At 41.6% G+C, this 27,642-nt stretch overlaps 1 protein-coding gene across 3 annotated transcripts; it reads right to left on the reverse strand.

The window, feature by feature from the left end:
* Positions 1 to 9,489: 9,489 nt before the first annotated feature.
* Positions 9,490 to 24,544, reverse strand: golga5 (golgin A5). Of its 3 annotated transcripts, none has more exons than XM_080537387.1 (13): positions 24,387 to 24,544; positions 23,276 to 23,947; positions 20,644 to 20,865; positions 20,148 to 20,358; positions 19,531 to 19,654; positions 18,984 to 19,187; positions 17,904 to 18,074; positions 17,158 to 17,286; positions 16,949 to 17,047; positions 16,173 to 16,389; positions 10,473 to 10,572; positions 10,284 to 10,347; positions 9,490 to 9,924 (listed from the first exon to the last, which is right to left on the reverse strand). In XM_080537387.1, the coding sequence occupies exons 2-13, from the start codon at positions 23,937 to 23,939 to the stop codon at positions 9,844 to 9,846; spliced, it is 2,286 nt and encodes a 761-aa protein (XP_080393513.1). In that variant the 5' UTR covers positions 23,940 to 23,947; positions 24,387 to 24,544; the 3' UTR covers positions 9,490 to 9,843. The 3 variants fall into 3 exon arrangements, with proteins under 3 accessions (XP_080393513.1, XP_080393512.1, XP_080393511.1); XM_080537386.1 differs by having other exon boundaries at positions 10,284 to 10,341; positions 16,164 to 16,389; XM_080537385.1 differs by having other exon boundaries at positions 16,164 to 16,389.
* Between the last annotated feature and the right edge of the window lie 3,098 nt (positions 24,545 to 27,642).

Raw genomic sequence — 27,642 nt, forward strand, 5'->3', positions numbered from 1 at the left:
GTGTTAAACGTACCATTTTTCCTCAAGTGAATTGTTTTGGGTGTGTCATAACATCAACACAGACCCTGCTTGCGTCTCTCAGCGACTTTTTTTTACTACTGGGCTCTATCTAGTCGCTACACTAAGGAAGGTAAAATGTCATGATGCACCATTTTCTCTTCAGAGGAGACTGGGTCCAGAGACATGGCAGCTCCAGTCCAGTGCAATCAGGGGTTTACCTCCTCCCATTGGCATGAAGACATCTTCAATGTTACGCATTCGGGATCAACATCTATTATGTGTCATTGCTAGATAATCAGCATGGCCTTCTAGGCCAGAATGTTGTGCTCAGACAAGGTAGTGTGTCTTCAAACTGGAGGTTTTTAAATCCCTCCTAAAAACCCACCTGTTTTCCCTGGCCTTCCCCCCCACTTAGCCATCGTTAGGTCCCTGGCTTTTATTGTTTTTAGTCCTTTTATCTTCTCTTTAATCTAACGTGGAGTAAAGACCACCACCATCAAGGTGTCCGACTGGGTTCGGGCCCGTAGGCCCCAGCGACATAACAAGATGGCATCTTTCTGGTCTCAGCCCCTTCAGGTGACACGTCAGCTGGGGCCAGCCACGTTCCTGCTGAGCGACGGATCCCGCTGGCACGCCAGCCGACTGCGGACGGTGCCTGGTCCTCCTGGGCCTGCCATGGCCACACTGCTGCCAGCAGCCGGCGCAGCAGAGACAGATAGAACTGTCTCAAAGGCCTCGAGTCCTGTACTGCTAAGGGCAGCTAGGCCGCCCCAGGCTCCGCCGCAGCCACTGCCTATGTGGCCTCCACCCGCTCAGCCTCTACCTGCTGTTCCTCTTCCTCACCCTCCTCCACCTAACCCTGGCTTCCTCGCAGCCCAGGGGGGAGGTCGATAGGCCACAGCGGGAACGGGCTCGCCCTGCACACCTCCAGGACTATGTCACTAAATTTCACACATAGGCCTTCAGGCCCTACTCCTGTTTGACTGTTACTTTAGTTGTTTGAGTTTTGGAAAGGGGGGGGGAAATGTTATGTACGACAGTGTCATTGTTTGCAGCACTTTGTTGCCCTTTACGACGTCACGTTCTGTACGTCCGTTAGAGCTTTACGGCCGTGTGTGTTGTCAGAATGCATGGCACATGGCAAGTAAACGGAGCTCAGTAATTATACCCGTGTGGATCTACGTTTCTTAGCACAACACAAACATAATAACAGGGTCGTTGTATTTTTTGTTGACCGCATTTTCGTTATATATTGTTTGTTATTTTCTTATTTTATACGGATACATTTTGTACGTTCACTAGTTTGATTGTTCCATTTCAATAAATGCTTAAAGTTTAAACGTACCATTTTTCCTCAAGTGAATTGTTTTGGGCGTGTCATAACATCAACACAGACCCTGCTTGCGTCTCTCAACGACTTTTTTTTTTACTACTGGGCTCTATCTAGTCGCTACACTAAGGAAGGTAAAATGTCATGATGCACCATTTTCTCTTCAGAGGAGACTGGGTCCAGAGACATGGCAGCTCCAGTCCAGTGCAATCAGGGGTTTACCTCCTCCCATTGGCATGAAGACATCTTCAATGTTACGCATTCGGGATCAACATCTATTATGTGTCATTGCTAGATAATCAGCATGGCCTTCTAGGCCAGAATGTTGTGCTCAGACAAGGTAGTGTGTCTTCAAACTGGAGGTTTTTAAATCCCTCCTAAAAACCCACCTGTTTTCCCTGGCCTTCCCCCCCACTTAGCCATCGTTAGGTCCCTGGCTTTTATTGTTTTTAGTCCTTTTATCTTCTCTTTAATTTTTTAATCATATCTTGTATTGTATTGTGTTGCATCTTATTTAATATCCTGCACTTTACCTGTTCTACACCTGAGAAGTACTTTGGTTCAGCTGCTGCTGTATGTAAACGTGCTATACAAATAAAGCTGACTTGACTTCAAACTGAATGCACTGACAAAGAAATGACCATCATAAGAGGCAAGATTTTTAGTTTTGAGTTAATGTTTATTAAAATAATCTTTTTTTTACATAGTGTTAAATACAATTTCTATAAGGAAAAACAAATATTAACCAGAATTCAGATAGGGAGGGTTGAAATCAACTTTCATGAATATGCCATCACCGTGACCCCCATAATAACTCTTTGTATAATTACGATCAAATCCCTTGCTACTGTCTGAGTCTGACGCCATTCAGACAGGGGAACAGGAGAGGAGAGAGATCTAAAGTCCTGTACAGTAGCATGTCTGTGCAAATCCAGCAGGGAACCAGTTCCAGAGGAGTACTGTATGCTTGAGCCATATTTCAGCAGCTTGCTCAATCTCTACTACCACAACGACCATTTAAAACCGGTTCACCAAACATCATTCTCTCTTTCCTTTTAAAACCCTATCCTATCTCCCACCGGGATGGTCATGGTGCATTTCTGGGGAGTACGTCAGCAGAACCACCATCACCCAGAGGTGCAAAAGTGCCTGTAACAAAAAAAGTGGTTACTGCAATATTTAGTCAGTTATACAGCATCATTTTGTGAGCTTAGAATGATAAGGTTCTATCTCCGTTTAGGGTATAGTTCAGAGATATTGAGCGTCAAAGTTTTTACATTCCATTATGTTTTGTGAGATGGAACCTTTGTATTTTATGAATCACTAACTAAAAAATGTAAACATTTAAAAAAAGAACACCACACAGGCATTAATAAACTATTCTTTAGAGAAATAATATGTGAACTAATTTATAGCCTATAGCTCTCGGGTGATACGCACTCACCCCGCCCACGCCGTCTAAGTGCTATCCCTTATCACTTATCAGACCCCTGAAATGCCCCTCATGATCTTCATATGACCTGATATCCTTTCAATCCCTCAATGACCCCCCTGGGACTCAAATTAAAATATGCAAAGATATCGGCCTGCATAGATGCACAATATCAAGCTTATGGGTCGCAAATGGGTTACAATGGTCCTGGACAAATCGTCTGCTAAATGACTGTAACCCCTTATGCGACATTTGCAAATAGGCTATAGACTACAACATGAATCAAATAGCCTACGAAACATGCATTGATTTATAGGCGATGCAGCAAAAGATATACAGGTATTTACAACTATAAGATTCAATGCGTTAATCTCAGTCGCGGAGTTCATTTGTGTTTCTGTCATGCTTTTCATTTCGTTTTGTTCTGTGTTTAGAACAACAAAATATGGTGTCTGGAAAGCCAACTTATGCTTAACTAATATGTTTGCTTTGTTTTGATATACAATGAATATTAGCCTATTACAATCATGAAAATCAGATATAAACATGATAATCATGTTATTATATCACTATAGGCTATTTGCGCTTCTGCTTAGATGATGAACTGCATTTCATTGTATTTGTACTCTGCAATGACAATAACATCTAATCTAATCTAATATTTGTATTTTAATTTGATTGATAATTACAATCATTATTATTTCATATTTCTGTAGGCCGACTAATCGCCCTTCATCTAGCCTATGCATGTAGGTTACCGCCTCTTTCTGTATGAAGGGCGATTCTCATATAGAAACATGAACATCATTCTGATTGTCATGATTGTAATAGGCTAATATTCATTGTATTATTTATATTTATAATAATGTTGTCAAAACATCCAAGAACGCCTTATATCAAAACAAAGCAAACATATTTCACCCATAGTCAAGCATATTTGACTTTCCAGACACCATATTTTGTTGTTCTAAACACAGAACAAAACGAAATGAAAAGCATGACAGAAATACAAATGAACTCCCCGACTGAGATTAACGCATTGAATCTTATAGTTGTAAATACATCTATATATTTTGCTGCATCGCCTATAAATCAATGCATGTATAGGCTGTGATTCATTTTGTAGTCTATAGCCTATTTGATCAAGTGCAAATGTCGCATAAGGGGTTACAGTCATTTAGCAGACGATTTGTCCAGGATCATTGTAACCCATTTACGACCGATAAGCTTGATAGTAAGCCGATATCTTTGCATATTTTAATTTGACTCCCAGGAGGGTCATTGAGGGATATCACGTCCTATGATGATCATGAGGGGCATTTCAGGGATCTGATAGCCAATTTCAAGACGTCAGCCATGTCATCTCAAGGTCGTCGGTTCGATTCCGGCCGCGGACATGTATTACTGCCTGTCATCCCTGCTCTCTCTCTCACCCATCTTTCCTGTCAATATCTACTGCCTCTATCCCATTAAAGCAGAAATGCCCTAAAAATTGAGTACATTACTAACTGACGCTATGAGTTAGAGCTATATTCCTGATACGGTCATAGTCATAAAAATGGTCACACTGATCGTTAGCCTAATGAATAATAGCCGGGCTAGCATTAACGTCAGCAGAGTTTACCAGCGGTAAATAAGTCGCATAATATAGGCTATAAGACCCTGAGTAATTCCCTATTCTTTAGAGAAATAATATGTGAACTAATTTATAGGCTATAGCTCTCGGGTGATACGCACTCACCCCGCCCACGCCGTCTAAGTGCTATCCCTTATCACTTATCAGACCCCTGAAATGCCCCTCATGATCTTCATATGACGTGATATCCTTTCAATCCCTCAATGACCCCCCTGGGACTCAAATTAAAATATGCAAAGATATCGGCCTGCATAGATGCACAATATCAAGCTTATGGGTCGCAAATGGGTTACAATGATCCTGGACAAATCGTCTGCTAAATGACTGTAACCCCTTATGCGACATTTGCACTTGATCAAATAGGCTATAGACTACAAAATGAATCAAATAGCCTACGAAACATGCATTGATTTATAGGCGATGCAGCAAAAGATATATATATATATATATATATATATATATATATGTATTTACAACTATAAGATTCAATGCGTGAATCTCAGTCGCGGAGTTCATTTGTATTTCTGTCATGCTTTTCATTTCGTTTTGTTCTGTGTTTAGAACAACAAAATATGGTGTCTGGAAAGCCAACTTATGCTTAACTATGGGTGAAATATGTTTGCTTTGTTTTGATATACAATGAATATTGGCCTATTATAATTATGAAAATCAGATATAAACATGATAATGATGTTATTATATCACTATAGGCTATTTGCGCTTCTGCTTAGATGATGAACTGCATTTCATTGTCTGGTATGTGTACTCTGCAATGACAATAACATCTAATCTAATCTAATATTTGTTTTTTAATTTGATTGATAATTACAAACATTATTATTTCATATTTCTGCAGGCCGACTAATCACCCTTCATATATGGCATGTAGGTTACCGCCTCTTTCTGAAGGGCGATTCTTATAGAAACATGAACATCATTCTGATTGTCATGATTGTAATAGGCTAATATTCATTGTATTATTTATATTTATAATAATGTTGTCAAAACATCCAAGAACGCCTTATATCAAAACAAAGCAAACATATTTCACCCATAGTCAAGCACATTTGACTTTCCAGACACCATATTTTGTTGTTCTAAACACAGAACAAAACGAAATGAAAAGCATGACAGAAATACAAATGAACTCCCCGACTGAGATTAACGCATTGAATCTTATAGTTGTAAATACATATATATATTTTGCTGTATCGCCTATAAATCAATGCATGTTTCGTAGGCTATTTGATTCATTTTGTAGTCTATAGCCTATTTGATCAAGTGCAAATGTCGCATAAGGGGTTACAGTCATTTAGCAGACGATTTGTCCAGGATCATTGTAACCCATTTACGACCGATAAGCATGATAGTAAGCCGATATCTTTGCATATTTTAATTTGACTCCCAGGAGGGTCATTGAGGGATATCACGTCCTATGATGATCATGAGGGGCATTTCAGGGGTCTGATAAGTGATAAGCGATAGCACTTAGACGGCGTGGGCGGGGTGAGTGCATTCGAGAGCTATAAATTAGTCCACAGGTATGCTAGGCAACTCACTGAGCAGTTGCGCGGTATCTGTGCATTACTATTTACAATGAGTCGGAGGGCAGATGCAATATTGGCCGTGCTAAACGATATTATCCCGGAGGAATCAGAGGGCGAACTGTGCGAGGACCTCGAGGACCTGGAGGAATTCTACATGATTGAATCTGACTCAGGTTCAGAATCAGACCCTGAAATTGAATGCGCCAACCCTAACCCATGTGAAGAGACCAGGGATCTGTTGGAAGAGAGAGCACAGGATGGCACAGTATGGACTGAGCAACCTCCTGGCAGCTCTCGGAGAGGGAGACCGCGAGAGGCCAATAGAAGGAGCGCAGGGCCCACCCGCCGCGCCAAGGAACATATTACAAGTCCATTGAGCAGTCTACTGTGTTTGATTGACACAGAAATGTGGCAACAGATTCTAAAGTACACTCAGGCAGAAGCTGACCGAAGTAATGCTGAGATGTTCAACGTGACAATGGACGAGCTAAAAGCATTCGTGGGTCTCCTTTATTACAAAGGGCTTCTGGTTTCGAAAAGTATGGAAATGGATGAGTTTTGTTCTGATGAACTTCGACATTCTGTGTTCAACGACACAATGTCTCGCCAGAAATTCCAAGATATCATGCGCTATCTACGCTTTGACGACAAGAACACAAGGGCTGTCCGCCTTCTGGAGGATAAATTTGCCATGATATCAGAGATTTTTGACACATTTGTGAAAAACAGTATTGCATCTTACACGCCTGGTGAGAACATTACTGTAGCTGAACAACTGTGTCCGACCAATGCACGATGTCGTTTCACACAGTACATGGCCAATATACCTGAGAAATTTGGCATAAAGTTCTGGGTTGCAGCGGACGTCGACAGCAAATACATCTTGAATGCACATCCATATCTCGGGAAAGATGAGAGCAGGCCGGCCGGTCAGCGGTTATCGGACAATGTTGTGATGCGTCTGATGGAGCCTTTCCTAGGCAACGGAAGAAATGTCACGACAGACAGTTACTTCACCTCGTTGCCACTGGCAAACACTCTGTTGGAGAATAACACCACCATTGTTGGCATAATGAATAACATCAGACGAGAGTTGCCCCCATGTACACGGGCCCAGACTGAAATATTTTCCAGCAAGGTGCTGAGGGCTGGAGAAGCCACACTCACCGTCTACCAGGCAAAACCAAAGGGAAAAGTATGTCTCCTCAGCACACTGCATCAGACAGTTTCAACAGATGATGGCCCAGAGAAACTGCCCGAAACGGTTTCCCACTACAAGAGCACTACGTTTGGTGTTGACGTTATGGACAAGATGGCAAGCCGTTATTCAGTAAGAGGGACCTGCCGCTGGCCTGTAGCTGTGTTCTACAACATCTTAGACCTGGCTGCAATTAATGCACACATTCTGTACAGCCAATGCATGGGCGTCAGTATAAGCAGGAAGAAATTCCTTTTTAAGCTGGCAGGGGAGCTGTGTGAGCCTCTGGTAATGACAGGTCTTCCTTCTACACCAGCAGAGAGAAGGCGACTGCACCTCGAAACTCCTCGCCCACCTCCGTCCCCACATGTGAAAAGAAAAAAGTGTCAAGGCGCCATATGTCGAGGGAACAAAGCAATTCACATCTGCCAGTCATGTGGACGATTTGTCTGTGGCACATGCACCAAGCCAGCAACGGTGTGCTGGGGATGCTGACTGTCCCATGGCCAGGCCTGATGCCTCTCCTGCCCTGTCTACCTGACAGCGCCCACGCTGAGCGCTCCGGCGACCTCCTATTCACTTTCTACTTGTTTATACCATACTTTTTACTTGGAAGAATTGACGTGAACATTGCAAGTAAATAAAAATATTACTTGAATTATCTGTCTCTCTGTCTGTGTTCGTTTGTAGTACAAATATCACATCTGATATATCTATGTAAAGACACTGCAACATGAACACACTATATTTTCACTTTTCACAACAGCTATTTTCATTTCATTTATAATGTGCACTAAACAAACAAAATAATGTATACACTCTGCAATTGGCTACTATACAATGGTGCCAAAATCAACTATCCAAATATGAATCTGCGTATATCTGTGTACAACTGTCTTGACTGTTGTGTAGCCTATTATTATCATTGCCGAGTCATGCCTACACAGGTCGACATGAGAATTGTTGGCTACTTCATATCATAACTGAACATTCATATATATAGCCTATTGCATTATTTGAAAATATAATACATTATCAATATCTTATTATCAATGATCAATATACTCTCTCCCTTCTTCTCCTTACTTTCTGTCTGTCTTCACTATATCTGTCCAATAACATAAAAGTTATGAGTGGGACTGCCCCACTCAGAAAGAAAACAACATTATATTTTTAAAAAAACAATATACAATATTATAAATATCCGTTCGTTATATCGTTGATGATTACAGGCATAATCAAATGTATGATTTGAAATTACATACTGTACAGTTTATAATTGTATAGCCTATATATAAACACATTATGTTATCAGTCTTATTCACTGTAATTCAGCACTGAAGCCTGAAGATTGAGCACAGTGTGTGTCCCCTTGCTACCTCTGCTGATATAAAAGAGAATTGCAGCCTTGGAGAAAAATATGGCAGCCGAATACCAAGGCAAATACACAGACACACACAGAAATACTGCAAAATCGCTTTATACTAACTCGATTTTGAAAATGTAAAGATGCTGAGTGGTAGAACGCACATATCTAGGAAACGTCATGAAAGGAGGGTCCTGAAATTTGATCGAGTGCAAAGGTAGACAACTTTTGGTACTCACTGAGATCAAATGACACCTCACGGCTGCCCTAGTGTTAAACGTACCATTTTTCCTCAAGTGAATTGTTTTGGGCGTGTCATAACATCAACACAGACCCTGCTTGCGTCTCTCAGCGACTTTTTTTTACTACTGGGCTCTATCTAGTCGCTACACTAAGGAAGGTAAAATGTCATGATGCACCATTTTCTCTTCAGAGGAGACTGGGTCCAGAGACATGGCAGCTCCAGTCCAGTGCAATCAGGGGTTTACCTCCTCCCATTGGCATGAAGACATCTTCAATGTTACGCATTCGGGATCAACATCTATTATGTGTCATTGCTAGATAATCAGCATGGCCTTCTAGGCCAGAATGTTGTGCTCAGACAAGGTAGTGTGTCTTCAAACTGGAGGTTTTTAAATCCCTCCTAAAAACCCACCTGTTTTCCCTGGCCTTCCCCCCCACTTAGCCATCGTTAGGTCCCTGGCTTTTATTGTTTTTAGTCCTTTTATCTTCTCTTTAATTTTTTAATCATATCTTGTATTGTATTGTGTTGCATCTTATTTAATATCCTGCACTTTACCTGTTCTACACCTGAGAAGTACTTTGGTTCAGCTGCTGCTGTATGTAAACGTGCTATACAAATAAAGCTGACTTGACTTCAAACTGAATGCACTGACAAAGAAATGACCATCATAAGAGGCAAGATTTTTAGTTTTGAGTTAATGTTTATTAAAAGAATCTTTTTTTTACATAGTGTTAAATACAATTTCTATAAGGAAAAACAAATATTAACCAGAATTCAGATAGGGAGGGTTGAAATCAACTTTCATGAATATGCCATCACCGTGACCCCCATGATAACTCTTTGTATAATTACGATCAAATCCCTTGCTACTGTCTGAGTCTGACGCCATTCAGACAGGGGAACAGGAGAGGAGAGAGATCTAAAGTCCTGTACAGTAGCATGTCTGTGCAAATCCAGCAGGGAACCAGTTCCAGAGGAGTACTGTATGCTTGAGCCATATTTCAGCAGCTTGCTCAATCCCTACTACCACAACGACCATTTAAAACCGGTTCACCAAACATCATTCTCTCTTTCCTTTTAAAACCCTATCCTATCTCCCACCGGGATGGTCATGGTGCATTTCTGGGGAGTACGTCAGCAGAACCACCATCACCCAGAGGTGCAAAAGTGCCTGTAACAAAAAAAGTGGTTACTGCAATATTTAGTCAGTTATAAAGCATCATTTTGTGAGCTTAGAATGATAAGGTTCTATCTCCGTTTAGGGTATAGTTCAGAGATATTGAGCGTCAAAGTTTTTACATTCCATTATGTTTTGTGAGATGGAACCTTTGTATTTTATGAATCACTAACTAAAAAATGTAAACATTTAAAAAAGAACACCACACAGGCATTAATAAACACCCAATGGATCAGATTATGTAAAAAACTCAATTTTGACAAAAATGGAGATAGAACCTTATAATTCTAACGTCACGAAATACTTAAACTATTTAAGGTGTGTACTGCTTTTTAGTGTAGATAGATACTCACCATATACAAGATAACAAAAACCCGGGCCATGGGGTAGCGTCTCAAGAAGATTCCTAATCTGATGCTTAAAAGGACAAGATGTTTTCTGTTTATTGTTGAAGATATCTTATTGAAGTAAATTGAGAAAGTCAAATCCTTCATTCTCTTACTTGAAACAAATGATATGAGGACAAAATCCTGATAGCTCACCTAAACCGGTCAATTGTGCTGGCTGCCTTGCGTACTTTGCCATACACTCCTGGGCTGTCGTGGTCGTTGAAAAGGATCGGTGTGCTCCTCTGCCTTGCTCCTGCAACATAAGACAGACAAGATAAATACAGGGTTCCCATACCTTCTGAAACATCAAATTCAAGCACCTTTCAAGGACTTTCAAGACTCAATTCCCTCAAATTCAAGGACCCAACACGGCATAGTTTGAGAAAGATCTAGATGAGAATTGATATAATAGGAACTATCCGCTCACAGACAATAATTAAAAAGAGAGGCTTGAATGTGTGAACACTACAGCCCGTTCCAAATTATTATGCAAATGATATTTTTCTCAGATTTTCCTAAATAGTCGATGCAAATGACAATCAGTATAATTTTCAAGTCATCAACCGTTAGAGTATAATTCAAATTTTATTGAACAAACCTCCCAATGATAACAGTATTTTTTTTTTAATAAAAACTCAAAATCCACTGTTCCAAATTATTATGCACAACAGAGTTTCAAAACATTTTATAGGTTGTAAAGAACTACAAATGGTAATTTGATGAATTTAGGGTTAGGAGGTCATATTAGGAGGTCATATTAGGAGGTCATATTTACTGAAATCAAAAGCTATTTCAAACAAAAACATCTTAACAGGTCAAGTTACATGTTAACATAGGACCCCTTCTTTGATATCACCTTCACAATTCTTGCATCCATTGAACTTGTGAGTTTTTGGACAGTTTCTGCTTGAATTTCTTTGCAGGATGCCAGAATAGCCTCCCAGAGCTGCTGTTTTGATGTGAACTGCCTCCCACCCTCATATATATTTTGCTTGAGGATGCTCCAAAGGTTCTCAATAGGGTTGAGGTCAGGGGAAGATGGGGGCCACACCATGAGTTTCTCTCCTTTTATGCCTATAGCAGCAAATGACACAGAGGTATTCTTTGCAGCATGACATCGTGCATTGTCATGCATGAAGATGATTTTGCTACGGAAGGCACGGTTCTACTTTTTGTACCACGGAAGAAAGTGGTCAGTCAGAAACTCTACATACTTTGCCGAGGTCATTTTCACACCTTCAGGGACCTTAAAAGGGCCTACCAGCTCTCCCCCCATGATTCCGGCCCAAAACATGACTCCGCCACCTCCTTGCTGACGTCGCAGCCTTGTTGGGACATGGTGGCCATCCACCAACCATCCACTACTCCATCCATCTGGACCATCCAGGGTTGCACGGCACTCATCAGTAAACAAGACTGTTTGGAAATTAGTCTTCATGTATTTCTGAGCCCACTGTCATGCTGCAAAGAATACCTCTGTGTCATTGGCTGCTATAGGCATAAAAGGAGAGAAACTCATGGTGTGGCCCCCATCTTCCCTTGACCTCAACCCTATTGAGAACCTTTGGAGCATCCTCAAGCAAAATATATATGAGGGTGGGAGGCAGTTCACATCAAAACAGCAGCTCTGGGAGGCTATTCTGGCATCCTGCAAAGAAATTCAAGCAGGAACTGTCCAAAAACTCACAAGTTCAATGGATGCAAGAATTGTGAAGGTGATATCAAAGAAGGGGTCCTATGTTAACATGTAACTTGACCTGTTAAGATGTTTTTGTTTGAAATAGCTTTTGATTTCAGTAAATATGACCTCCTAATATGACCTCCTAACCCTAAATTCATCAAATTACCATTTGTAGTTCTTTACAACCTATAAAATGTTTTGAAACTCTGTTGTGCATAATAATTTGGAACAGTGGATTTTGAGTTTTTTATTTAAAAAAAAAATACTGTTATCATTGGGAGGTTTGTTCAATATAATTTGAATTATACTCTAACGGTTGATGACTTGAAAATTATACTGATTGTCATTTGCATCGACTATTTAGGAAAATCTGAGAAAAATATCATTTGCATAATAATTTGGAACGGGCTGTAGATGGTCTCTTGCCTTCTCTACCACAGCACAGCAAACATTTTTTTGAATATATATTTAAAAAAAATAGAGAGAGAGAGGGGAATTCAAGCACTTTCACTGACCCATGTCTATTTTCAAAAACTTTTAAGACCTTGATTTTGTTTTCTCAAATTCACAAACTTTCAAGGATTTCAAGGACCAGTGGGAACCCTGTAAATCAGTGGAGGCTGGTGACTTCCAGAATTGAGGAGGCCAATTTTGGGAAAAACGAAATCGACTACAAAAATAAAACTGTTCAATAAATCATAAATGTTGTCTACCTATTCTATGTATAAATCGCGCCAGAATCTCGCCGACTTCCGAGGTCATTTTAAGCAAAGTACCGTATTTTCCGCACTATAAGGCGCACTTAAAAGTCCAAAAAAAAAAAAAAAAACGACAGTGCGCCTTATAATCCGGTGCGCCTTATATATGGATCAAAATGTAAAAATTACATGACCAATATTTTTTTTTAAATAATAATAAAATGTTTCAGTACGACTGGTAAACTACAAAGCCGCACCGCTTGCAGCATTACGGTAATCAGTAAACGACGGCCGCCATCTTGGAATCTCCGCGAATGCTATGCTATTGTTATGCTATCATGTGCTCTGAATGGATGCCGTACTCACCCAACTGTTCAATTCGGACACTGAAGAAGAATAATTCAAGGGATTCGTGGACGAGGAATGAACTGAAAAAGTGAGCTTTACGTGTTATACATAACTGAACAATGTTGAGTTATGCACTAACGTTTGATTTAGTGGTATCAGACTGTTTCTTTTACTACGTGTTTACTGAAATAAAGTTTGAATGTTTGACTGAATTGAATTAATGAACATCTCATCCCTCTGTCTCCATGTCATTGTAGAACACCCATGCCTTTGGAATGTGAAGCTTGAGGTCTACAAAGACAAAGAAAAGTTCCCCTCCACGTTTGGGAGAAGAGTGTTGGGAATTTGTATTAAAATAACTAGAAGTGATTAATCATGTACTATGTGCTCATTTAAATAATATGTGAATGCGGTCAGTTGAGAACAATAGGAAGGTCACGCAAAGCCAAAAGAGAGGTTCTGTTTTTGAGCGACAAGAAGAAATACAAGCTCCTGACTAAAAGAACGTTTTATGATTCAAACTGCCTGTAAATTACTTATTTTTACCTATGTGCTAACAACCATTTTACACCTGCTGTTATAATATTCTATTTTTCTGTACTTTCATAACTAATGATTAATGATAAGTCTATTCTTCTAACTTGTAAATCGAATCCTAATATTACTGTGTAACTTCAATAGTTGTGTGATAACAAGACATTCTGATAAGGACACTGACACAATGCTCTGCTCATACAAAGTACGATATCACCATGGGAACGAGACGCTAGCAGGACACTCAAGCTGATAACATACATACACTCTCGCACCCACACAGGAGAAGAATTGAAGGCCAATGCTAACGAGAAGACTTTCTGCAGCTGCAACGGATTTGTGCTGACACTTGGAAAACTACCAGATAGAGGGGGGGGGGGGGGGCATCACCCAGCCCAAAATGTTTAATGAATTGGATAAAAGACTATGTACGGAGGGGAGAGGGACTCTTGTTTTAGTGGAGCCACTGCAGTTAACTTGTTGACGGCTAGCTGAGATAGGCCTGCAGAGGTGAAACTAGAAAAGACTCTTTTCCATGGAAATGAACTATTATTGCTTGCTGATGTGCTTGAATAAATATTATCTTAAATGAACAGTTCAGTAGTGGTGCCTAATATTTGATTGGATCATATCATCTTAAGAAGTGATATCAAGGACGTCTCGTTGAGATTAAACGAACTCGCTTGTAAGTGACGACTCAATTAAATCGATTCTGGAGAAGTTGAACGCCTTACAAGAGTGAACAAGGCTGGGCGATATTGTTAATATGTTATTGTTAATATTGTTATGTCTCCATGTCATTGTAGAACACCCATGCCTTTGGAATGTGAAGCTTGAGGTCTACAAAGACAAAGAAACGTTCCCCTCCACGTTTGGGAGAAGAGTGAACTTGTTATATTGTTTGGGAGATATTGTTAATATTGTTAATATGTTATTGTTAATATTGTTAATATGCACATTAACGTTTGAACAACGTTTGAACGTTGAACAACGTTTAAGAACGCTTAATAAAGTTTGACTTTATTTGACTGTTGTGTTGACATTCCCTTTAGCACAGCTCCATCTAGTGGATGCATAACGCAACCCCAGTCAAAAAAAAAAAACGACAGTGCGCCTTATAATCCGGTGCGCCTTGTATATGAAAACAATTCTGAAATAGGCCATTCATTGAAGGTGCGCCTTATAATCCGGTGCGCCTTATAGTGCGGAAAATACGGTATTTGGCCAAATGAGCTATTATTTTCAGGGATAATAGCCATGGGTGTTCTAGATGTGTCCTGCAAAGGACAAGTTGATAGGACACTCGTAGCCACTATGGCGAGTGTTTCTTTGACTGAAGTGACTGGCGAATTCTCAAAATGGCTTCATGTGATTGGACGAACAAAATGTCAATCTTTCAGCCCTGGACTCAATGCATGGTGAGGCCAGGCCTCCCTTGCCCACCCATTTTCAGTGATTTGGCCAATCACATATTGCCATGAAAAAAATTGCATTACATTGACTTCTATGAGAAACCTCTCAAGAACCTCTCAAGAACCTCTCAACCTCCTGGGGGAGGCCTGGCCTCCCTCAATACAAACGGATAGGGATTCTGGCCTGTAGGTGCTTTACAATTGCAATATAGGGTTTTAGCCATGGAAAAATTAAGATTTATGAACAAAACGGAAATAAAATAAATAAATAAAAAATGTAAATATGTTTTTTGTTAAATACATAAATAAAATAAATATAATTATTGCTTTTTTAAATCTCTCTCTCTTCTCTCAAATTATTGGGGAGGCCAGGCCTCCTCCACCTCTGTGGAGGAGCCTCCACTGCTGTAAATAGCCCATCAGTCATGATGCCACCCAGAGAGGATTCAGTGAATTCAAGAATAGAAGAAATCCATTAACCAAACAAATCACTACTTCAAGTTAGCTGACCGCAGGGTTCCTAAAAGTTTCAACAAGTCAAATTTAAGACCTTTTTTAGACCTCTTTGAATATGATCTTTTACCTATTCGCGACGCCAATAATGTCTTCCGGGGGCAGCGAGCGAATTGGCATTTTTTGGTTTCCAGCTTGATTAATTTCCACGTAAATAGATGTGGTCTGACTGATTTCCTTGCAGGATCTCATTTTTAAGACCTAGCACCTCATTTTATAGACCTAATGACTGAAATGTGGGACCTTTTTAGGCCTTGTAAATCGGATTGCTGCCTAGTCAGGTTACAAACCTAGTAAGGTTACACCTTAACTGCTCCTCCTGAGACTTCTACTGCCCCTCAGCACTGCGTCTCCTGAAGACACCCGCTTTTCCCCTCTACTGTGTCCCTAAACACTTCTATTGTCCCCCTTGTACTGTTTCTCTGTTTCTCCAGTGTCTAAATATAAAAAATTTAAAAAACTAGTTATAGAAGAAGGTTTTTCCTTCTATCAATGGCCTCGGGCCTGAGCTGGATTACTCTTCCTGCTACGACTGGTGGATTGATGATTCACTTGCTTAGTATTCAAATGTATTGATTGTAAGTCGCTTTGGAATAAGGCGTCTGCTAAATGCCACAAATGTAAAAATGTAATCTCCCATGTCACGTCTTCGGCTCACCTGGCTCACCTTCCATGTTGGCCATGTTAATGGCCGCCGGGCCGCCAGCCTGGCCTCCCTGAGTCTTCAGCTGCTGCTCCATCCGCTCCATCTGGAACACCAGGGAGCTCTTCTCCGTGCCCAGGGCCTCCAGCATCGTCTGCTTCTGGATCAGCGTCTCAGTCAGCTGGTGCAGCCGGCTCTCCAGCTCCGCCTGGCTGCTGCTGCTGAGGGCCTTGTTGGTCAACTGGTCTCACAAAGGGGGACAGAGGGAGGAAAATTAATCAGAAACTCTCATGCCACTACCCCTTTTAGGTTTGTAGCACTACCATGTATTATTATTTTCGGTAAGGAGTTGGAGTGAGACTCAGGGTTCCTACAAGTTTCAACAAGTCAAATTTAAGACCTTTTTAGACCTTTTTTTAGACCTCTTTGGATATGTTTTTAGACCTGTTCGTGCCACCATGACAGCCTTTTGTCATCCTGCCGTACTTCATTCGCCAAACTCCCGGGGGCAGCCAATTGGCATTTTTTGGGTTTCAGCTTGATTAATTTCCACGTAAATAGATGTGGTCGGACTGATTTCCTTGCAGGACAAGTTAATCTAAATTTTTAGACCTAGCAGCTAATTTTTTAGACCTAATAACTGAAACCTGCGACCTTTTTAGGCCTTGTAAATCGGATTGCTGGATTTTAGACTTTAAGGCTTTTTAAGACCAGCGCGGGAACCCTGGAGACTGTTATAAATAAACAGTTGATGACCAAATATTATCATTACTGTCACACATCAGAGAAGATTGACCGACCTGGTTCCTGAGTTTCTGGATGTCATCCTCCCTGTCCTTGATGCGACTCTGGAGTGTGCTCTTGGCATGGTGTTGCTCTTCCTCTACGTACTGCAGCTCCTACGACAAACAAGTTGAAACATTTCACACATTGAACGTTCCTCATCCTCATCTACCAGATATAGTGGTGGCTGCCAGATATAGGCCATCAGTGATTTCTCCCATCTCACCTGTTTGTAGCGCTCCACCTCAGCCTCCAGCTCTTGCTTGACTCTGGCTTGTGAGGCCTGCTGCTCCTGCTGCTCCATCTGTTGCTCTCTCCACGTCTCTGCCTCCGTCAGGGCCTGGTTCTCCAAGTCCTGGGAGAGAGAGAGGGCACAACATTAACGTATCTGGAATGCCCTCCCCAACCACATCAGACAGGCCAACACCCTCCCAACATTTAAACAGGCCCTCAAAACCCACCTCTTCAAGCTTGCCTTCACCAGTTAACCCTCTCCCCCTCCCCTTCCCATGTGTCCCCCAGCACTACCTTAATTAGGCCCCTATACTTTCTTTTATTTATTTTTTGTATTTTTACTAGTCAATCTTTTCAGTTTGTAAAGCGTCTTTGAGTGTCTAGAAAAGCGCTATATATGTATTATAATGTATTATTAACATCTCACTGACAAAGCCTGAACACCCACATCGCCATGGTTTTCTTGAAGTCAGAGCTCTGGTACAACCCGGATACAACACTTCCTCTCACCTGTATCTCTGCGCGGAGGATACAACACTTCCTCTCACCTGTATCTCTGCGCGGAGGATACAACCCTTCCTCTCACCTGTATCTCTGCGCGGAGGATACAACACTTCCTCTCACCTGTATCTCTGCGCGGAGGATACAACACTTCCTCTCACCTGTATCTCTGCGCGGAGGATACAACACTTCCTCTCACCTGTATCTCTGCGCGGAGGATACAACACTTCCTCTCACCTGTATCTCTGCGCGGAGGATCTGAACGTGGCCCTGCAGCTTCTGGACCTCGTCCCTCTGCAGCTCCTTGTCGTGCCGCAGCTCCTCCAGCTCCAGAGCGCTCGTCGTCCCCCCCTCTAAGACCTCCAGACCAGAGCCCTCCTTCAGGCTGCTGATCAGCTTCTCTTTGGACTGGAAAGGGTACGCACAGAGACACATTACCAAGCTTTTTAGTTTCAGATAGCTTTAACAAAAAATTAAAGATGTATCTGTTTACATACGGGATACCCTGAAAACAATTAAGTGTTTCTCAATGGTAAATTGAGCTATCTTGTGATCCCAAGGGTAAGGAGAGTTGTGTTTTTGTCTCTCCACTTTTTTTTCTGTATTATTTTTCTTTATTTCGTTATTAAGTTGTCTTCAACTAAAAAGTAAATAATAGAGCTACTGTATGTATGTATGTATGTATGTATGTATGTATGCATGTATGTTATGGAAGTGTATTGTCTGTATTTAAGTGTTTAAGATGAAAAATTGTTTGAAAGTATGGTATGAGGACCCCAGGAAGAATAGCTACTGCATATTTGCTGTATCTAATGGTGGATCCAAATAAATAAACAAACAAACAAACAGAATGCTTGAAAATTAAACTTTGCCAAAGTCAATACTGACTTTATTTGACTAATCAGGGTTCGACAGTAACGCTTGCCCACTTGCCCTGGAGCAAGTAAAAAAAATTGCTGGGTTTGTTTGTGCGAGCCCGACGACGCTGCTGCTAGATCCTGGATATGTTTACTCTGGTCTGGCGCCTGCGCCGTCTGTTGTTCTTCCTGCACACAGGTAAACATATCCACGATACAGCAGCGTCGTTGGGGTCGCACAAACAAACCTGGCGAATTGTTTTACTTGCTCCAGGCAAGCGTTACTGTCGAACCCTGCTAATATGTGGATCTATCAGGATTAGTGAGAATAATGAAATTCTACAGCTGAAGAGGGTTAATGATATCAATGCATATGTATGTAGATGCGCTCTCTAACATCTGACATGTTACAATGTCATAGGTAAGGTATCACATATCTGAACTTTCCTCCGTTTCATACCTGTAGTATGCGAGAGGCCTTGTGTTTGTAGTCTTGTAGCTCCTGCTTGGCCGTCTCAGCGGCAGTGCGGGCGCTCCTCATCTGCTGTTGGAAGTCGTCAGACTTGTGCTTGTCCTCGGCCGCCCGTCGCCCGGCTCCCGTCACGGTCTCTGCCAGCGTCTGCCTCTCTGCCTCCACCTTGGTTAGCCGAGCTGCAAACTCACTCTGAGTGAACAAACAAGAGGAAGGCCATCTAACAGTCTATGCTCTTTACAATGCTCAAGCTGCTATTTACACACAACGACCACTAGTTGGCCGCTTGTAAATTAGCCTCCCACCTACACAGAAGAACGGCAAAATAGCTGTGTACTAGCTTATCCTGATGTGATTTTGAAAATGTAAGGATACTGGGTGGTAGAACGCATATATCTAGGAAAAGTCATGAAAGGAGGGTCCTGAAATGTGATCGAGTGCAAAGATATAACATGTTTCATGTTACTCACAGGGGTCAAATGACCTCTCATGGCTGTCCTAGTGTTAAGAGAGTGTGTGGTAACTGGTAACCCACCTGCATCTGCCGGTAGTTGTCCTGTTCCCTCCTGAGGGCCATGTCAGCCTCCCTCAGCCTCTCCTGTAATGACTGCAGGGCTTGAGACTGCATGCTGTTCCCCTCTGTGTGGTCATTGAGGATTCTGAACCAAAAAGGGAAATACATTTACTTTTTTAATCAAAATAATCAGAAAACGTAATAATGACCAATGGAAGCAGCAGTATAACCCCAAAATAAAAAAATGTAATCTATCTAAAAGTCTATCCATTTTTTTTCCCCTCAAATATATTTATTGTTTTCCTTGAGAGTAGAACAACACAACATCCAACAAGAAAGACAGACACACATTAATACCCACATCACAGTCTAGAAAAAAACAACAACAACAACAACAAACAAAACCCCCCTAAAAACACAAAAAACAAACAAACAATAAAAAAAACACAGAGGTGCTACCAGAGGGCAAGACAAACAAAATACATGTTTACAATATTTTGATCAAGTAAAGATAGGGCATAGGGTTGGTTGGGATGATGTTACAAATAGAGCACCTTGTCAAAAGCGTGAATATACATAGTGCTCTCTGTATCACCCTCTGTATCACCCCTCTATCCAAATTATTAATGGTAAAATACCTGGACCTCTCACACTGCGCCTCCTCCAGCGCAGAGCTTTGAGATTTCAGTAACTGATCGGCCTCATCGAGTCTGATCTTAAGAACTGCCAGCTGTCCGTCTTTAGCCGAGAGGGCCTCTGTGAGGTCATCAACCTGCGCCCTTAGCTCCCGAGCTACGCGCGACTGTTCCGAGTTCCATTTATCTGTCCGTAGTCGAGCCGAGTTCAGTTCTGCAGGACAAGATCACAAATGTGAGAAGGTCTGGTGAAAAGGCCCACAGGTAGGGCAAGGTTATTTTTTTATTTTTTATTTAATTGATTATATAAATATTAGAAGCAGATTGTAAGCTTTCAAAGCGGATTCAAAAAGGTTTCAAAAAGGAAGCGAATTGGCATTTTTTGGGTTCCAGCTTGATTAATTTCCGCGTTAAATAGATGTGGTCAGACTGATTTTTAGGCCTTGTGAATTTGATTGGTGGATTTTAGACTTAAAGGCTTTTTAAGACCAGCTCTTACCCTCCTGCATGTCTTTGGCTCTCTGGATGAGCGACGCCATCTCCTGGTTGAGGGAGGTGACCTCACTGCGCAGCAGCTGGTTCTCCAGACGCAGGCTGGACATCACCTGGCTCACCTGGCTCACCTGGTTCACCTGGCTCAGCGGCTCCTCTGTGGCCATTGGCTCCTGGACAGTCGACTCCTGGGGAACAGCCAACCCAGAGTCAGAACTCTCAGGTGTGTCTAAGAGGGAAGAATTTAAAAGAATGAATGAATGATCTTTATTGTCATTGTAACAGGTACAACGAAATTCAAATGGAAACCCTAGGTGCTAACAAACAAACACAGTCCGAAGATAATAATAATAAAAAAAAGAATGAGACATAAATAGGAGGGGATATAAATAAAAATAGGGGGATAAGTGATCGGGAGGCATCTGAGAATGTATCTAGGATTATGTGAACTTCTATACTTATATACACTATATGGCGTATTCACAGGGGGGTATATAGACTGTCAGAAATGGAGCAATTTAGTAGAGCATGGTAGAGGAATGTGCATTTTAATAAATAACCTCACTATACAAACAATTACAAAAACTCTGCAGCATGAAATCAAAATGCACATCTGTAAAAACAATGGAAATCATGTTATTGTGCCTTGAAAACACAATGATCAGTTTTAGGTAGGGATGCACGATATGCATTTTTTCCAACCAATACCGATAACCGATGTTTACCCGCTTCTCGTGGCCGATAACCGATATGAGAACCGATATGAGAACAGATATAATATATAACAAGCATAACCAAAAAATCGCTATTGTGACGATGTACTGTGCCTATGCTGTTCCTCAGTCCAGCGCGCTTCATCATCCCCCTTCTAGAACTGCCATCTTCCCTTTCCATCCCTTATGTCATTTTATCAATGAACATTGTATTACTGTTATTTCAACATTTAAGCCTCTTTCACACATAGTTCCCTGTAACTTCAATGGAATCCCAAGCTGTGACGTCCAGCCATTTTCGCCGTTCACTCATATGAGTCAAATGCCGGTAGATTCGCGTCTTGCTCCCTTTAACACATGTCGGCGTTTCCCTGGTTGCGAGATCTAAACTACTAGAACTGAAAGCGGCAGGTAACAGGCACGTAACATCCATATGCTGTATATATACACATAAATATATTTGACTACCAGCAAGACACCGGAGCACTCTTATCTAACAAACGCTGAGATTGTATGAGCCCCGCGTCAGTCAGCCTTTCCGTAGAAATACATTGATATATCTAACGTTACATGTTTTAAGGCTGATCTGTGCATGATAGTGCTGCATTATGTTGATCTATTTATATCGATCTATTCTTGCCAATTCCTTATTACCAGTGGAAAGGGGGAAGGCTAAAACACTTTGAATGGAATATAGGACTTTCCGTTCAATGGAGGAAGCATGATACTCGCGCAGAGTTCATCTCGCTTTCACCCCCGTTGATGTATTAAAAGCAATCTAATCAGAGCAGTCGTTATTATGTCATATTATTGATGGATGTGCCATTTTTGATGGAGAGCAGTGAGCGAATGACTGGATGTGAGCATGTATTTGACTAATGCCGATAGATTCGCGTCGCAGGCGCAGCATCATGAGCACGACAACCGGAACCGGAAATATTTCCGGCTTCATATTATCGGCTCTATATCGGCTAAAATGTAATAAAACCTATAAATATTTAATAACATTAATTTCCCAATATCGGCGCCGATAATATCGTGCATCCCTAGTTTTAGGGTTGTGCAATAATAATAAAAAAAAGCTGATCATATATAGCCTATCATATCATATCTATATCATATATCATATTATTATTATATTTTGGGGGACGACTTGTTCCCTGAGTTATATCAATAATGTATGGTATACATATTGTACAGACTACCAAGGTCGTAGACACTTCACAGTAGCTTGTATAAGTAAATATAGAGTACATAGAGCAATAGTAATGTAACGTGATACGTATTGTATCGTGAGATCCATGCCAATTCGGTTGTTAAGTCGTGACGTGTTTCCGGGTCCAACGTTGGCTGAGGCGCTCTCTTCAAAATGCCGCAGTAATAATAATAATTCATTATATTTGTATAGCGCTTTTCCGAGGCTCAAAGACGCTGACAATATGGGGAAAACGGGAAAGTGCCGTGTCCCTTGTTGTATGAATAGATCCGAGTCTAAAAAACGATTGAACTGTCATTCTACCGCTTTAGTACACTGGTAGGGGGAAGTTTTTGTTTGGACCCGGAAATTGCTAAACGTCACGGGTGACGTCAGACTTAACAACCGAATAGTAATGTATCGTGATACGTTTTGTATCGTGACATCCATGCCAATACCCAGCTCTAAGTTTAAGTGTCTGTAGTACCTTGGTTTAAGTGTCTGTTTAAGTGTCTGTAGTACCTTGGTTTAAGTGTCTGTTTAAGTGTCTGTAGTACCTTGGTTTAAGTGTCTGTAGTACCTTGGTTTTGGTTTAAGTGTCTGTAGTACCTTGGTTTTGGTTTAAGTGTCTGTAGTACCTTGGTTTTGGTTTAAGTGTCTGTAGTACCTTGATTTTCGTTTAAGTGTCTGTTTAAGTGTCTGTAGTACCTTGGTTTAAGTGTCTGTAGTACCTTGGTTTAGGTCTTGGTCTTTAGTAGAGCCATCTTCTGACGTCTTGTCACTGTGGGTGCTGGTGGACAGAGAGCTGAGGCTCGACGTCCGAGACATGCCCCGTGTGGAGGGGGGCGTGGAGGGGGCGGAGGGGACAGTGAGGGGGGCGATAGAGGGAGCAGGTGTGTTAGGTGGCCCCTCAGCAGACCTTGACACTCTGAGTTGCTCTCGTCTTACATCCCTCCTCTCACTGGCAGGTGGGTCTGAGCTGTTCAGGAAGTCAAAGAGAAGGTCGTCGTCCACATCCTGTTGTTCGCTCTTCTTAGGCCTCACAAAGTTTGAAGATTGTTTCAGGGCGCTGGAGGAAGTGCTCGCTGAACCCAGGGGAGTAGTAGTGGAGACATTGGCTGAGCCAGCCAATAGGGTGCCGCCTTTGGATTTCTTTATGTTGCCAGCAGCTGCAGTGATGAATGTTGATGCAGCATGAGAGGATGTGTAGGGGTGTTGTTGTGTCTCTCCTGTGTCGGTCTTGTACCCACTGCTACCGTACTGAGAGATGTCAGTTGAGTCTGCAGCATCAAAGGAGGATGTTCGACCCTGACTCTGGGTCAGAGTCGCAGCTCCCTGATCGACTTTATTCAGGAAATCTTCAGCTCCCCTTGCCAAGTCGGCAAACCAAGACATTCTGCATTCTAAAAATAAATAAATAATAATAACTAAGTGTGTGCACACTGCAGGATTACAGAATTATTCAGACCTAAAAATGAAAGGAATAATTCGAGCAAATAATCTAAGAGCATGTGCAAAAATGTTTACAATTTCGTGAATGACATACAAGCCTAGGCGTTTCAATATTGTCATTAATTCCAGGAATTAGTCAGACCCATATGTTTACATTGCTTGCTAGGTAGGTAGATAGCACACCATAGCTACCATGTAGGGAAACGGGCAGCCGAGATCAACATACAATAGAAACCACCGGTAATAGTGTCTAAATAAGCCAAACCATACGTGTGGGTAGGTGTCAAGGTAACTGTCGGCATAGTACTGGCAATGATGTCAAGATGAACAGGCAGCATCATTCAAGCTAGCTGGCTACCTAGCATATTTAGCAGTGGCTATCCAACTTACCGTTTAACAAGACTGACGCCCACAATTAAATAGCACCTCAGACGAGTTATCAGTCAGGATTCTTCATGAACATGAAAGGGACATAATAGGGGTCACAAAGAGAGAATAGTCTATCACTATCTAGCTACTCATGGTGAGAAATAAAGGATCTTGTTCAGGATCTGATTCATACGTGGACCAGGAAGGAACTCCAGCCAGGACCCCAAAACAGAGTGTCCTTTACAACGCCTGATACAAAAGCAAGCGTCAATCTCCACCACACCCCCTTTTATTCGTTTTGAACCTCAGTTATTTCACAGTTTAATTGCAGTATGCATTAATAAACACATCTATTTCACTTGCTAACACACCCTACCGTTGCAGTAAGTAGTACACCAAACATTTTAGCACCTTTATCCCGCGTTATTTTTTTTCGTACCCGCATTCAGTGTAATGCACGCCCACCTTCAGCGTAATGCACCCCCACCTGCCTCTGATTGGCTGAACGTACGCCCACTTTCAGCGAAGCGCCTGACTACTTTAGCCACCTGCCTCCCGGGAAAAAAGGGTTAGGGTTAGTAGGCGGTGGGCCGAAGCTGTCTATCTGCTTTCGTTTGTGAAATGATCGATCTACAACTACAGACTAGTTGATTTTTTCATATAAGCTAAATAGTTTTTTTTTTTTTAACATGTTTCCGTCTGTTGGCAGACGATTTTCGATCGGCGTTTTATGAAAAGTAAACTTACGATCCATAAGTTAATAAGGAGAATGCTTGGGGCTACTATGCCGCTAACCAATCAAAACCCGTTAAAGCGTCACCTGACTTGACGTCTGCCAATGATATTCCTTCAAAATACGGAACTAGACGTAAACAACGTATTATCTGGAAAGACGAGAAGACTGAGTTGTTTCGGATAACTTTACTGTCAAGTAATGTTTCAGGTAAGATGTGCATGTCATACTAATTCATATCACATATTAATGAACAAGTCCATGCAGGGACGCGGGAAGGGGGGTGCTGAGGGTGCTGCAGCACCCCCTAGCGGCAGGCAGAAGGAGCTCCTCCTGCCTGAATTAAAAAAATAAAAATATTATTCAAACAATAAGTTAAAACAATATAATAACTATTGTTGCTTTTGGGAATAAAAATAAATGTGTTTTTTGTAATAAATGTAAAAATGTGTTTGTTAGTTTTAATGTTAGTGATCACATGGTCATATCTTGCTAGGGAATCTCTGAGTTCTTTAGCAAAAATGCTAAATCAGCCAGAACAATTGAAGTGGAGTTGGAAGAAGATGCTGATGCAGTTGCTTGCTTCGCTTAACAACACTCCCATTAATGCTCTACTGTCGGACGTTGTTGAGAAAGAGCAACAGACGGCCAGAAACGTATTAGAACTGATATTCAGATCCATCCGATTCTTCGGCAGCGAAGGGCTTCCGTTAAGAGGCAATAACAATCGACATGGAGTGCTGTCTGTAATAATGGTCAACATCATGTTTGTGGACATTGTGGGACACTGTGAGCTGAGTGGAAATTACTGTAAATTCCAACACATTGTTGGTAAAATATTTAACGTTACGTCGTTGTAGTGTGTGGGTGCGTGCGTGCTTAACTATTATTGCCCGTGCATTGGGGCCCGTCGTTATGCCACTGTGTGCGTGTGAGCGAACGAGCAATCAGCGAAAGGGAGGGAGGGAGGGAGAGAAATCGTTATAATTTTTTCCCTGGCAATTTTTTTCCCTGTAGCGTATATAGACAGCACCTCAGCACCCCCAGTCAAAATACCTTCCCGCGTGCCTGAGTCCATGTCATGTTGTGTCAATACAAACATGTTCTAATATGCTATTTTAGTGAAAAATCCGACCTATCGTCACCGCGATTGTGAAGCTAATTAATTAACAAGCTAGTTATCTAACTTTAAAGGGTACAATAGCTAAGTTACCAATGTCAACTATGTCTATTCTCAATTATGTCAATAATAATTGTGCCAAATTGGGACCAGTAACATTAACTTGTGTGTGAGTATGTTATATGTGTGTGCAAGCATGTTTTTGATATTGTCAATCGTCTCACTTTTACGAGGTGAGCTGGTAAGACAAAACCCAAGACTAAGGGCCGGTTTCACAGACAAGGCTTAAGCCTAGTCCTGGACTAAATCACACTTTCAATGTAAAATCTCCATTGAAGATGCTTTTTAGTCCAGGATTAGGCTTAAGCCTTGTCTGTGAAACTGGCCCTAAGTGTATCTTCACTTGCCTTGCCTATAATTGACGAGACTAGACAAAGATTCAAGTGTTAGAGAACATTTATAACACTAGTGTGTTTTCGCAGTGCAAACACAGACACATGTCTGTACATGGTAGGTTGTTAGATTTGCATGTGCATCTCCCTTTCACACATTTTGTTTTTTTGCAGGAGCAGTATACAAGCTCTAAAACTGCGACTGGGGCTGGGGGAAGGGACATCCAGTCAATCTCAAAGAAATCTCCCTCTATCTTCCAGCCATGGCTCATTGGCGGAGGGATGTCTGGCTGGCTCTTAAGGGACCTCCTGTATATGGCTGCCTGGTAGTTTGCCCGCTGACTATGTTTGTGCAAGGCATCCTTATTTAGTGGTAGACTTCGGTCATTGCACTTCCCACTCTTAAACATTTGACACCTAGCTAAATGTACATCCCTACAGCCTTTGTGGTCGTAGAGGTCGCATGTAAATGCCTCAATTTCCTCATAAAGCTCTGTTGGCAGTTGAAAAGCTGTTCCCAACTTTTGGAAAGTAGCACAATGCTCTTTGTTGGACAGGAGTGTTTTTACGGCCTTCACTTTTCCATTGCCGTGCAGTGCACTCACTGTATCACAGCCGGTGAAACAGTGAAATCCAATGAGCGCATCAGAGACTTCATCACCAAGATGGCTGTGTATTCTCTGTACGTGTATGGTGTTTGTTTGTCCCTTTCCCTGTGTGGAAGTACAGGTTTGCTCCTATTTCCTTACAGAAAGCGATAGCCAGTACAAACACATCTGTGTCAGGACTGCTGATCACAACATGTAAGCTATACTGTGAGGCATGTTCACAGTGAAGCAACAGCAGGGTGTCTGCCTCCTCCTGTATTGAGAACAGTGTGAGCAGTGGTAAAACCTCAAGTTCTGTGCCACTGCTGTTGACTCTGATCACATGACACTCAGACCCATGTCCAACAATCAAAGTGATGTCTTGAATTTGGTTTTTCCTGGACTTGGACCATGTCTCAAAAAGAAACTATTGTAGGTTTTCTTT

Source organism: Nansenia antarctica (genome assembly GCF_963989245.1).
Source record: "Nansenia antarctica genome assembly, chromosome: 1".
Taxonomy (NCBI): Eukaryota; Metazoa; Chordata; class Actinopteri; order Argentiniformes; family Microstomatidae; genus Nansenia; species Nansenia antarctica.

What these genes read in the sequence shown, in the direction of transcription:
- golga5 (XM_080537385.1), bottom strand. Translation starts at nt 23,939, where the DNA reads ATGTCTTGGTTTGCCGACTTGGCAAGGGGAGCTGAAGATTTCCTGAAT. An exon ending in ACAACTACCGGCAGATGCAG is followed by an intron (nt 19,188 to 19,530) that starts GTGGGTTACCAG and finishes TTGTTCACTCAG; the next exon opens with AGTGAGTTTGCAGCTCGGCT. An exon ending in AGGCCTCTCGCATACTACAG is followed by an intron (nt 18,075 to 18,983) that starts GTATGAAACGGA and finishes TACCCTTTCCAG; the next exon opens with TCCAAAGAGAAGCTGATCAG.